Consider the following 14,030-nt stretch of genomic DNA (forward strand, 5'->3'; position numbering starts at 1 on the left):
ACGTACCTAAATATACTTACGACATACTTTGTAGAAAAAATACATAGCTATAAGTTACTGATAAAATATACATTTTCAGAACTTTTTGTAATATAAAATTTCCGGATTCAGTTAGTAATTTAACAAAAGATATTATATTTTTTTTTACATTTTGTAAATTACCTAAGTGCCTTATGGGGCCTTAGTAATAAACGTTGTGCAGCGTTGTAGTAGTTACGCCGTGTTTTATCACGCTCTGGCAGTCAAAGGTGCTGTCAGTTGAAGTGTGCCAAAACACTGCGGAACTATTCTGACGTTATGCCATGTTTATTTATATGACCCCTCTCCCCTTAATAATAAACGTTGTATAGCGTTGGAGTAATCACGCAGTGTTTTGCCAAGCTCTGTCATTTGAAAGGTGATGTCAGTTGAAGTGTGGCAAATCACTGCGTAACTATTGTGACGTTATGCCACGTTTGTTAATATGATCCATGCCCCCTTAGTAATAAACGTTGCGTACCGTTGGAGTAATCACGCCGTGTTTTGGCAAGCTCTGGCATTTGAAAGGTGATGCCAGTTGAAGTGTGGGAAATCACTGCGTAACTATTGTGACGTTATGCCACGTTTGTTAATATGATCCATGCCCCCTTAGTAATAAACTACTTTGTTACGTTCATCATATCAACCCATTAGCGGCCCACTACGGGTCTCCTCTCACAATGAGAAGGGGTTAAAGCCGTAGTCCACCACGCTAACCCAGTGCGGATTGGTGGATTCACACACCTTTGGGAACATTATGGAGAACTCTTTAGGCATGCAGGTTTCCTCACGATATTTTCCTTCACCCTTAAAGCAAGTGATTTTTTTAATTGCTCACAACGCACATAGCTGAGAAAAGTTTGTGGTGCGTGCTGGGATTCGAGCTCCTACCAGTGGGTACCCAGTGGGCAGTGGCGTGCATAGAGGTACGCACAGGGTATGCAGCTGTTATAAAATAAAGAAAATTTCCTTTACGAGTTCTAAAAAAACTTAAGGATAGGCATTGTAAGAGTTATATAAAACCTACCCTTAAGTATTTATAACTCGTACTGAAGATTTTCTTCATTTTATATTATCTGCATACCCTGTGCATACCCTCTATGCACGCCACTGCCAGTGGGGTTAACCCGCTTCTGTTATTCGGTTACGTGACGTCACGTATATAACCAAGGGGAATGGGGTTTAAAAAAGTTTACTTCTGTAAGAGATTCCCCTGCCGATTGATTTCAGATCGTGGTCCTTATACTTCTCACACATTTTCAGATCGCGCGATTTATTTATCAATATTGTGAGCACATTGTACTGCTTTCCATTTAAAGTAATAAATCGTGTCGCATACTTTTCGATGTCTGCCGGCATAATTTTGAAGTCGCATTTATCTCTTTTCTCTTTGCCAACAACTGTGCTACAGTCATCAACGAATTCCGGTTCGGAAAATATAGTATCTATTGTACGCATATTTTCAATAAGCGCGGTGTACTCTTGGATTGTTGTTTTAAACGTTATAGTAGGTATGTTGAAGCTTTGATTATTCGGCTTTAGTAAGCACGAGTGGTGACGTCTGCGGCTAGTGTAAAACTTAGGTAAATCTGTAAAATATAAAGTAATTGAAAATAAATCTGGTGTCTATTGTGTTTTAGTTTTTCATTAATCTAAAACACGCCTTATTTACAATTAGGCAAACAAAATCGCAAGAAACCGCTTTATCAATTCTAATTTCTGACATCATAATTTTGTTTGTTTGGTACTGTTTAACCGATCTTGATAAAATTTGGCACACATGTAGCTTTTTGCATAGCGACCCGCCGCCATTTTGATTATTATTCGAAATATCGGATTATTTAGATACAATCTGACGCCGATAGAGACGAAATAAGTATATTTTTACTGTTTGTCGTTGTCCTCATGTATATTTTTACCTCCAAATATCTCGGTAACATGACACTTAAGGGTACTATATTACAAGATTTCGAAAAATAATCAAAATAGCGGCGGATCGCCAGATAGGTTCAATCTCCTTCGTTTATTCTAATATTGGTGCCTCAGTTCAACAAATAGCAGCGTCCCTTTCACGAGCCGATGACAGGCGACCCATAGAGTATAGAATATTTGAAAAAATCCGCTTCCCACAACTTTATCCGAAACGATATATTGTGGTGTTTATTGAAATTTGATATTTATTAAATATAAAATTAAAATTTTGAGTGATTACAGCAGCAATAATACTAGGGAAATTGTTACAATCAATGTGCAAAAAATTTTATTATGATCTTGCGAGGTCTGAAAAGTACTAAGTAGAATTCCACGCAGCGGTAATCCTGTCTGCGTATTGGGCGCCCCTAAACTCCCCGCTACACTCCGGATTTTGGATGCAACAGCCTCATTATGTTTATCCCGGTGCCGTGATAATATCTGCTATAAATAATTAATATTCATTGTTTTATCACTTACTTTGTACATAAGCTTTCATGTTTTGTTCCAGAAACACAGGCCACTTTTTGAGTTCATCTTTAATATTGACAATACCTTTAGAAGGCAATTTCAGAAATAAATCACCAAGGACCTGCAATAAAAGTAAATTATATAATTTCCTATTAATAAAATATAATAAAATGGACTGTGTCTGCTTCTGTATTTGTTATTTATGTTGGACTCCACTGCTTCATCGATCTTGAAGACATTTTAGCGCAGTGATAGCTTCCTAAATAAGTACCGGGGACCGTTCCCACAGGATGTTTAAAATAAAATAAAAAATAACCTTTGCCTACGGCCACAGAATTAAGATCATACAGAATACTCATTCATCCATTATAACTGCAGGCGTGCATTGTGTCCAAAATCAGAGAAGCCCCGAGCACGACTCACTTCGCACAATGGAAATTGCTAAATCACAAAATGTTCCCATTTTCCTCATTTTATGGTAAACGTTTAGAACATTAAAGGCACAATAATTACAATTTTGAGCCCTTGACTGCAATCTCAACTGGTGGTAAGTGATGATGCAGTCTAAGATGGTAGCGGGCTAACCTGTTAGGGAGTTTGGTAGTCATACCCTACGCGACATAGCACCGGAACACTAAATCGCTTAGCGGCACGAATTTGTCGGTAGGGTGGTGACTACTAACTAGCCACGGCCAAAGCCTCCCACCAGACCAGACCAGAGAAAATTCAGAAATTATAACATCCAATATTGCCCCTGCCAAGAATCGAACCCGGGACCTCCTATTTAAATTCACAGCGCTCACCTTTGCGCCAGGGAGGTCGTCAAACCTGCTAAATGAATAATGTTACTAACAGCCTGTTCGAAAAAAACTACTAAAGTGGACTTGTTTTAATGCTTCAATATTAGTCGCGTACCCGGATTCTGTATATTCTTAATTCTGTTCAGGCATACCTGTCTAACCTATCTTGAGAAAATTAGGCACAGGACTGACTTGTTATACAGGACTTCCAGTTCCCGGAGGATTTGTACACATACAACTTCTGACAAGTTACATACAAACTATTTAATGTATTACATAACATAAAATATTTTATGGGTTCTTCGCAACCTCAAGCTTAGTCGACTTGTCAGGGTACTGCACATTCCTCTTAAGTAACAGATTAGGTACTAAATACTAAAATAAACCGTGACAACAGTAATCATGCGAGAAAGAATATTGTTGGTAGGGTATTTTGTAACTTAAACAAGCTTGCAAGTAAGCAAATAAAATGCTATATACAGTCTGTTCCGTATATGCGCATATCACGTTATAAATTTGATGTTTGAACATAAGTTTTTACTTTAATTTTTGTATTGTTACTAGATGATTTGTATTTAACATGATCTGTTTCATGACATTAAAACCCAACCCACCGCATCGCATCCTTCCTCAAGAATAAGCATATCAAATATGAAACATATTAAATTAAAAAACCATAAAACACTTCAGCTTGTTTATAATGTTAGTACGGCAAGTACAATAGTACAGGTGGTACTTTACCACATCGTTTTGTGGTGTTGATAAAACTGCGATTGGATTGAAGTATGTTTTCTCAGATTGTTCTAGGAGAGTGTTTGCTCTCTCTATAGCACCAGGAGTCCAAATTGAAGTTAAATCATTTTTAAATTGGACTTCGTTTGTAGTTTCCATTGACCAACGTAGTACCTTGAACAACCAAAACATGTTTTGTAAATTCAAATTCATAATTCATTTATTTCAAAGTCCTACGTTATAAGCACTTTTGAAACGTCAAGTATGTCTGTTATTAGTGACTCTACCACCGGTTCGGCGAGCTGAATCTGCAATCTAAATTACATAATTCCAAAATTGGACTGAATCGTTCCTCGGCCACAGAACACTTTGCTGCTCAATATTGTGGTATAATAATGAAGCGGTTACAGCCATGTGGTTAGGACATCGGGGGGCCGAGTTCGAATAGGTACCAGCACACATCTCCAACTTTTCCAAGTTATGTGCGTTTTAAGTAATTAAAATATCACTTGCTTCAACGGTGAAGGAAAACATTGTGAAGAAACCTGCATGCCTGAGAGTTCTCCATAATGTTTTCAAAGGAGTGTGAAGTCCACCAATCCGCACTGGGCCAGCGTTGTGGAATACGGCCTTAACTCTTCTCACTGTGGTAGGGACACCCATGCCCTGTAATGGGCAGGTAATGGGTTGATATAATTATTATGATGATTGTGAAATAAATAAAAAAAATAATATATTCAATATTATTTTTTAAAAATTAAAAAATAATTTTTAAATGAAAAAAATAATATATTCAATATTTGGAATAATTATAATGCTTGGAAGGTCACTTCTGCGGGATGCAACTTGTGTTGATACCCTAGCTGCATCACACATCCAGGCCACTTCGTCAATGGTAGGTGCGGCTGCTTCCAGTGCCGAGCAGGCCAAGAGGCGTAAATATGAAAACCTGGATAGCAGCTTCATTTTTGTGCCTTTTGGAGTAGAGACTTTGGGACCGTGGGGTCCGGAGGCAAGAGCCCTTTTCAAAGAATTATCGAAAAGGGTTATCGAGTCTACCGGTGATCCTAGAGCGGGCAGTTACCTTGGCCAACGAATTAGTTTGGCCATCCAGAGGGGCAATGTTGCCAGCATCTTAGGAACTGTGCCTCGCTGCGGTGGTTTCGAGAACGTTTTAGATTTTATTTAGTTTTTAAATAGTTTATTTTAGGTTATAGTTATGTACTAACGATTGATTAACTAATGCATTATTATTATAGTTCAATATTAATAATAAATTATTTTTAAATAAAAAAAATTATATATTCAATATAATTTTTTTTATATATGTACCTATACTGCATAAAAATATTACCCCACCTACAAAGACCAAACTCATGCATTTAACATTTACATTAAAGTGTATGTCTGCTTACTTAGTTCTATGGGTATATAACTTAACGAACTCGGAAAAAACTTATCTATAGGCAAATTGCAGGCCACAAGAATGTACTACAATTACTCTATTTTTTGTAACCTTTTATAAAATTATAACAATTCAAACAATGTTCTCATTGCTTTTTAGCATATGTATTTTGTTATGAAATTAAATAATAACAATATGAAGTGTTTTCTTTGTATCCGTATATTTTTCACTTTTTTAAAACTTAAAAGTGAAGGAAACAGTGTAGGTATGTACACCATGTTGTGGAGTTCCGCCATCCTTACATGGGCAGCATGGTGTAAAATGTTGAATCCTCTTTAAGACTAGCAATAATAGTCATAAATTTATTTCATTTAACAGTTACACCGTAAATAAAACAATACAAAATTTGGTAAAATTGGTAGGGTTAATGTGTATAAAAAAAACAATTTCAATAAACTACTTTAGTGCAAGACTGAGTTGCAGCTTAATAGCTGCAAGGCCCTTTTCCAGTCAGAAAACAAGGCTAAAATCAGGCAGATTGTAGCTGTATAGATTTCTCAGTCTTGCACTAAAGCAGTTTATTAAAGTTGGTTTTTTTTTGATACACATTACCTTCTGTTTACTGTTTTTTTTCTAACATGTATTGTTTTTATTTACTGTGTAACTGTAACATGAAATTAATTTATGATTATTATTCCTCTATTTTTAAAAAATATAAAATAAATGATATGCTCACTTTGTCAGTAGGTAAGACTCCTTGAATACTGGCCTCAAACACTTTGGTTGGCAGTTTCTTAAAGTCAAATGGCAGGTCTATGCAAAAAATAGTTTCATTTGGCCTCAGGAATATTCCATAGTCTAATAACCATATTAATATCTGAGACTCCATGGTCACAATACCACGCACCCATTTATTCTTCCACATAACTGCAACATACTGAAAAGAAACACTGGTCTAGATTATATAAGGAATAATTTAGAGATCTTTTTCTTCTTCTTCTTTTTTTGCTTTTTTGGCTTTTAGGTGTGCCAAAGAGATCGTTTTTCTGCAACCTAGAATATTTTGTGTATCTATAAGTAACTGTGCCTGTGTCTGCATCTGCATATATTTACGGGTCCTCTCCTCAATAATTGCATTATATTTATCATGAATCCTGTAGGAAATTATTTACCCAGAACAAAAAGTATTGGTGAAGTAGTTGAGCTGATCAAAAGTTACAAAAAAACAAGGAGATACACTTTCACATTTATAATGTTTGATATTGAGCAAAAAGTTAAAAAAGTTATTAAGTACTAGCTGCTGTATATTAATCAATGTTCTCAAAAAATGCAATAATCTCTACATTAAACGTTGCAAAAATTGTATTAACTGTGCAGCATGCAATCTATAAAGATTGAAGCACTGGTTAAACATACAGGTGACAAACAAATATGTAAGTAACAAGTATGAATATAAGGAGTGGGTTTTTCTGACCCACACCATGGTACCATGTAGATATAGTAGTCCAACTACTATATCTAGTGACTAGCAGTTGATCATATTAGTGCCTGGTGATGATGATGATGATAAATTCAAAAAATAATATCTAAAATTGTTAGAATTTGCATCAACTTTTATTTGCAGATAAAAAAGAATATATATTTTCATAAGATTTTTATTTTAGTAAAAGTCGATTTATAAGCGAACAGCCAACAAGGTTTTAAGCGTCTTCTTCTCAGTAGAATCTGCATTATGAAAATGGTGGACTATTTTTTTCTTTAAATCAACTACAAGTTATCCTTTGACCGTAACCTCACCAGCAGGGCTAGCATAGCCGGGAGATAAAAATTATATCACCCAATTATATCCCCTGACAAGGGATATAATTATCACTGGAACATGGAATAGGAGAAGTTTACCCCCGTTTAATAATAAACATATATTATTAGGATATTATTTCCAATTGTGCGCCAGTGCTCTGAGAGTTGATAAAGCTGTGTGAGAAGATAAATTAATATCCGTTCCACGGGGATATAATTGTCTCCTGCCCAAGCTAGCTGGGCTGGTGATTAGTGATGATGCAGTCTGAGATAGTAGCATGCTAAAGATATGGCATTTAATTTAAACCCATGACACTAGTTGGGTTCTACAAAACATTGGATTGTAGTACTCAATAACTTTGCAGCACATCTTTGTGAGTAGGGTGGTAACAAGCACAACTGAAACTTCCTAATCCCATTAAAAATGTAATAAATAGCAAATTTGAAGACAGGTTTTGTATTCGTATATTTATTTATTTATTTTATTTTATTTATACTCTTTATTTGCACACAAAAATAAATAAAAGAATAAAAAAAACACAGACAGAAGAAATATACAAAAGGCGGCCTTATCGCTTTGTAGCGATCTCTTCCAGGCAACCTTAGGATAAGGAAAACAAAATAGTGTATAATTTTTTTAATGAGATTTTAAAAGGCCACCGGTTAGCAAATGTCTGAAAAGTTACTAAATACAATAGAGGGACCAATGAATATGTATTTTCAATTCCAAATTCATAAATAATATCTGAATGTCAATAAGAAGTATAAAAAAAGTGTTGTCTGTGAATGGTTGTAGACTACCTACTTGAATTATAGAACTTTTATAAGGTTCCAATAAGTTGTAAAAAAACAAAAGGTAGAGAAACTGTTTGTAGGATTCTATTCTATTTCGTTTATTTAATATTCGGTGTTTATGTCTGTCGGAATTATAATTTTATTACTTGAATAAAAACTTACTTGACCATGATTAAATTCTGTGATTCTCGATATTTGACCAACTTCATCATCACTTTTATACAAATCGGGATGCTCCTTGGAATAATCGGTAATGCAAAAAAAGGAAAACGGATTTGTAAATGTGGTTACTGTGATATTCATTTTTACAACTAGCAGAGGCAAGCCAATCCCTCTATTATTCAATTCAAGTCTATCGTATAACCGAGCTAAAAAATAATCTTCTGCCCAAATTAACTGATTTGTAAGAACTAACTGAACTTCAGGTACTTTAATAAAACTACCTTAAGTAAGTCCAGCAACAAAATATTCAATATTGCAATAGTTCCTACAATGTACCTGCATTAACCAAAAGTAGGTAACTACATGTCAAACTAATTCAAGTTTCGCGCCTAAGTTTCGAGCAAATCTGGTTTAGCTGTTCAGAAACGATTGCGGATGGACGATGTCATTGTCAATTCAACTTAACTGGACGCGCAAGTGATTGGTTACATTGTTTCCTTACAATTCCTTCCTTACTTATTTTTTACATTAACTAAGATCGCTAAATATCAAAAAGTTCTAGGAAAAGCAATACTACTTGAGAACGCTGCGTAGGGATGTCAGACGTTCCAACGTATTGGTACCTACAATATAGACCTTGAATGCCTATTGTTTCCCAGTATTCTTACTAGATGGCACTCTTGCAACTCCATATCTAAAATACCAAGCTGGGTACCGACTTAAAATTCAACTCACATGTAACCGAACATAATTTTGGATAGGCAGTAGGTATGAGAGTTCTGAACTTACATTATTATTTTCGAGATACACATAAAAACATTCAGTTTCTTTCGTCATCAAAATTAAAGTCTGTAAATTCACTTTGCGAGTCTTCTTTGCTCAAGTGCTGCGTATCATACAACTTCAATAAGAATACGTTTGACGAGATTATCAAAATATCGTCAATATTTACATTCCACTTTTATTTTATGTGAGAGAAAATCATTAGGTAGATAGGTTAATTGTTGATTGTCCTATTACGCCGGCGATTTAATCATCGCAATTCGCAAGTCATGGAAACTGACAATTGCCATCAAAGTTCCTGCCGAAGAGTCTTCTGATAATGTTCAGAGCATTATCAGAAGACTCTTATTACTACCCTTGAGGTTACCATATTACTACCCTTGCGTGGGTGTTGCTAGTTGCTACTTAGGAACTTTATAGTTCCCCACCACCACAAAAAAATGACACGGATATAAGGACCGGACTCCCATGAGTGACACCGCTCACGTCTTTAATCTTACCTTGATCAGAATTTTACGAAAAATGTAGGCGCAGGAAAACTAGCACCTACCGACTTAAGTTTTAGTTTCTCCCCATTTACTCTACTCACAATATTAATATTAATTATTATTTATTCCTAATGCCTCAAGTTAGTATAAAAGTAGGTAACATTTATTTTTGTTTTCAATTCAGCACGTCCGGCGCGGCGGCGCGGGACATCGTATCGAACGTCTGGCATTTTCTGCATTATTTTATCTCGCACATTTGCTCTTATTTTTCTGTGTCGCGTACCTAACCCATAAACACTAGCGTTTTTTAAAAACCCGCCTCGAGACGATGTTTAGATATCTATTCTGATGCAACTTCACCGGTATTATTTTGACGACCTCCATGGCGCAGCGTTGAGCTTTTAAGCTTCAAGTCCGGGTTCGATTTTGGGCAGGAGCTATTTTGGAACTTATTTGTCACCCTACTATTATTATTTATCTAAGTACACTTGTAATTTATCGCACTATTAGACAACAGAAGTCAGCAAATTGTATGGACTTTGCGGAACTAGAGCGATGCACGTCGAATGAACGGCATAATTAGTACGATGCAAGATGAGAAGGAAGAACTCATCTTCTAAGACATTTCAAGGTCAGCCGTCAGTGCTGACCATACAGGAAAATAAAGGAACATTGCTAAAGCTATGCATAAGTATTCTACAAAATGGTCACCACTTTTTCGACTTTATATGTTAGATGGCGCTTCTGTTAAAGTTGGGTATATACTGAAGCATTACATGAAGCCACAGTGCACACTAAAGTGTGTTCCTAGTGACATCTATCGAACAGTTTATGAAACTATTTACTTAAACCTATTCAAAACCTTCAGGGCTCTTGAGTCGCGTTGTTTTTGAGGTTCTTGGTGAAGTTCTATTAGCAAAATAATGAAGTTATATTAAACATAACTTCATTATTTATAGGTACCTAGAAAATGTAAACTCGAGTCTTCTAAAGAGATAAATTAACGACAAAATAAGTATGGCAATTCACAATCTTCATGAATAAGTACTTGGTACTATAAAAAAATATGACGAAATATAAAATTATTGTTTTATAATAAAATTACATTTTTATCGTTTCGGTTAATGTAAAATTTTAAATGTTGCTCGCAAAGTAATCAAAAATAATTAGGTGTTTAAATATTATTTTTAATTTCTTCTATACCGCGGACTGAGTGACAAAGTGCGAGAGCATGATCTAGAACTTTTCGTTATTATAATTTATTTTTAGGATGATAATTTAAATCCTCTAAAATGATATTTGATAACATACCTAAATTTTATTCTTTACTGTATGTTTGTCTTCAAATTTTTATACGATTTTATTTTCATTAGGTTCTGACTGCAGATCGAATGGCAAACTGCTAAAGCACGCTCGAGCACATTTCAGTCGTAAAAAGTGCTGCAATTTACATAAGAGAGAATTGTGAATGAAGTATACTTAGCGAAAATAGACTTGTCGTGGGCTCGTATTGACGGCGCAAATCAATCGATGGCGTTGGTTATGCAAATTTTATGACCTGGATGGGTGTTCAATTTAGAGGTTCGGTTTAACCTTTACCTGTTCTCCTTGCCATGGAGATCATGTTATATTGAAACTGTTGACTGTTGGAATAAAGGGCTCTCCCAACCGGACGGTTGGCCCATAAACACCACGCTGGGCAGCCGGATTGGTGATTGCATTAGATGGTAGTAGTTGCACAAAGGGCGATTCTGCCCGTTCTTCGTTATACCCCGTTAGTCTCCTCGTACCGGTACGGCACCTGCGAGAAGAAATGAGATAGTGACACCTGTAGGTTCAGTACAAGATTTTCCTGCTCGCAACCGAGGAGTCTTTTTCGGGTATCGAAATACTTGAACATTAGAGTAAAATGAATATTATTCGTTTTGCATTAAAGCTTAAATTTGCCTACAATTCTTCAGCTAGGGCTCTTGGCAGAGCGTTTGAAAAGTAAAAATCAAAGGTATAGAATGTGCGACTGTAAAACGAATGACATTAGGCTTATTTTACTTTGACGGTATATAGTTTGATTGGCAAAAACGACTCCTCCATTGTGAGGGAGCAAATCTTGTACTAAGCCTACTGTATTCTGCACCGGCACGAGCCAATAATAATTTAAATAGATCCCGATGACATAATAGTCGTGCAGGATGTGACTTTAGCCCACCACTTCTCGTTGTAGCAGCGTATAAATAATAAATAAATAAATATACTACGACAATACACACATCTAGCCCCAAAGTAAGCGTAGCTTGTATTATGGGTACTAAGATAGCTGATGAATAATTATATGAATAATTAATATACGTAAATACTTATAACCCAGACCCAGCCAGACACTGAAAAACATTCATGTTCATCACACAAACAGTGTCCAGTAGTGGGAATCGAACCCACGGCCTTGGCTCAGAAAGCAGGGTCGCTGCCCACTGCGCCAATCGGCCGTCAGCCTAGTAGTATAGCCTAGTAGTAGCGTAGTATCTCAGCCTATTCCTCTGTCTCGAGACTCAGATGAAGACTGTGCCAATTACGATGATGATAAAGTGCAAAAAAATTAAATAGGAAGCTACTATTTATTCTGAGTTAAATATTATCACAGGTAGAGGTAGGTACCCGTCTATCTTTTTATTAGCAACATTTTATAATTTTCCGATATAGAGAGCAAAGCTGTTTGGAACGCGTCGATTGCGGGGGTCATGTAAAGGTGACAACGTTACCTACGTCCGTACTGAGATGGTAGGTTGACGTATCTACATAGCACATACCTAGAGGTAGCTTTGCACGTAGTAGGCACAATTAGGGATGCCATTTCCCAGCTCTACCAGGGTTAACCCCAGTAATGTAAGCTTGGACAGAACAATTTTATTACAATAAGAATTGTGTGATCACATGTCAAAGCGGTGAGTGTTGTGGTTTTAAGGTGGAGATCTCGGGTTCGATTCCCGGCAGGGACTTTGGAAATTAAGAATTTCTGAATTATCTCTGGTCTGGTCTGGTGCGAGGCTTCAGCCGTGGCTAATTCCCTTCCTGCCGACAAAGACGTGCCGATTAGCGATTTAGCGTTCCGGTACGACGTCGCGTAGAAACCGATTAGGGGTAGGTTAAATATAACTGCCATACCCCCTAACAGGTTTGCCCGCTACCATCTTAGCGGGCACATCATCACTTATCACCAGTTGAGGTTGCAGTCTGGGGCTAACTTGTATGAAAAAAATAAATGTTCGCTTAGGGCACTTAGTTACTACCATCGCTTGAAGCAGTATTATTTTAATATTGTTGACGTTTGATTTTAGAATTATAATTTTTATTAGCAGGCCGCCAAACATAATGTAATTTTAGATAATACTGCATAATGGGATCATAAGCCTCCTAAAATCACTGACTTAAAACCTTAGTAATTAAAAGTCTATGGTTTCAACGTACCTACACCTAACTATGGTGTCAACTTAAAAGTGATAGCAAATTGTATCATAGTGATCGTTATTGGTCTTATACATGTTTGGTCGAGGCAAGACAAGTCAGAGTCTTAATGCATCGAAGCGACTACAAAAAAATTACAATAATAATATGCCAACAAGTAAATGGCAAAAAAATTTTTTGCCATTTACTTGTCTTCGACTCTTACAGCGTTCGCGTGGGTTTTTGACGACCCAGTCTATGAAGCCAAAATAAAATTTATTATTCAGGTTTATTAATCAATAGGTCAATTTCCCTATAAGCTAGCCCTTAACTGCAAGCTCACCCACTGATGATGCAGTCTAAGATGGTAACGGGCTAACCTTTTAGAGATGTGGCAGTTATATTAAACTCACGTCAACAATAATCGGTTTCTACGCGACATCGTACCAGAACGCTAAATCGCTTAGCAGCACTTACGGTAGTGTTGTAACTTATCACGCCTCAAGCCACCCAGTCAAGACATAATTCAGAAATTAATTCAATTACCAAATCCGAAAATGCCGTGAACCCGGAACCTACCAATTCGAACCACAGCGCTCACAGGAAAAAATAACTATCAAGTTTATGGATAACTATAGAAAAAACTTCGTTAACGTCGGAGTCGGTACCTTATGTACTTCGATGTTGTTCGTTTGGATACGGCGAGGTTGGGGAAGTGGTGTAGCAGTTGGCAGCCCTAGACGCCGCTGGTGTGCTGATGTCAGCGGCTGCTCTCCCGACGGCCGCAGCGCACGCACGGAATGCAGCAAGCGGTGCGGGGCGCGGGCGGTGGCTGCTGCCGCGGCGACGCTCGCTAGTCACTGCTGTCCGCCGCCCTCGCGTCTCACGCCTCGCCAGTCCGACGCGCGCCACCACACAAGACTGTTGTTCGAGCAGCGCAGCCGCCACCGCAGCTAGCACGCAGGTATGTACGCACGCGACCTTCCCATTACTCCGCGCAAAAAACGAACTCTCCAAGACAGCCGCTGGCCGGCACCCCATCGGCTGTCACCAGAAATAGCCGTTCGAAACGATGTTCACAGTTCATCCTCAAAACGACAGATAGGTATTTGCCAAATGAGATTCTCTTGCCGGTCAACGCTTCTGTGACTTTATCAGTGTTACATA

The 14,030-nt window shown here is 37.2% G+C and overlaps 2 protein-coding genes across 3 annotated transcripts in view; one reads left to right on the top strand and one right to left on the bottom strand.

The window, feature by feature from the left end:
- Window positions 1-1,075: 1,075 nt before the first annotated feature.
- Window positions 1,076-8,491, bottom strand: LOC120637098. The gene is made up of 5 exons (XM_039908736.1): window positions 8,155-8,491; window positions 6,134-6,334; window positions 4,002-4,166; window positions 2,470-2,581; window positions 1,076-1,607 (listed from the first exon to the last, which is right to left on the bottom strand). The coding sequence occupies exons 1-5, from the start codon at window positions 8,293-8,295 to the stop codon at window positions 1,201-1,203; spliced, it is 1,026 nt and encodes a 341-aa protein (XP_039764670.1). The 5' UTR covers window positions 8,296-8,491; the 3' UTR covers window positions 1,076-1,200.
- Window positions 8,492-13,689: 5,198 nt separating this feature from the next.
- LOC120635737 (zinc finger protein 91-like) overlaps window positions 13,690-14,030 on the top strand; it is a 55,750-nt gene continuing 55,409 nt past the window's right edge. Inside the window, exon 1 of one of the 2 annotated variants that reach the window (XM_039906879.1) lies at window positions 13,690-13,827. The gene's annotated coding sequence lies outside the window, so the exon portion shown is untranslated. The remainder of the gene's footprint in view (window positions 13,828-14,030) is intronic. The other variant, XM_039906869.1, reaches the window with a different exon arrangement.

This window comes from Pararge aegeria, chromosome 3 (assembly GCF_905163445.1).
Source record: "Pararge aegeria chromosome 3, ilParAegt1.1, whole genome shotgun sequence".
NCBI lineage: Eukaryota > Metazoa > Arthropoda > Insecta > Lepidoptera > Nymphalidae > Pararge > Pararge aegeria.

Excerpts from the sequence above, each read along its gene's own strand:
- LOC120637098 (XM_039908736.1), bottom strand. The coding sequence starts at position 8,295 with ATGAATATCACAGTAACCACATTTACAAATCCGTTTTCCTTTTTTTGC. Across the intron at positions 6,335-8,154 it reads CAGAATTTAATCATGGTCAA|TATGTTGCAGTTATGTGGAA; the intron begins GTAAGTTTTTAT and ends GTTTCTTTTCAG. Across the intron at positions 1,608-2,469 it reads CATGAAAGCTTATGTACAAA|ATTTACCTAAGTTTTACACT; the intron begins GTAAGTGATAAA and ends TATATTTTACAG.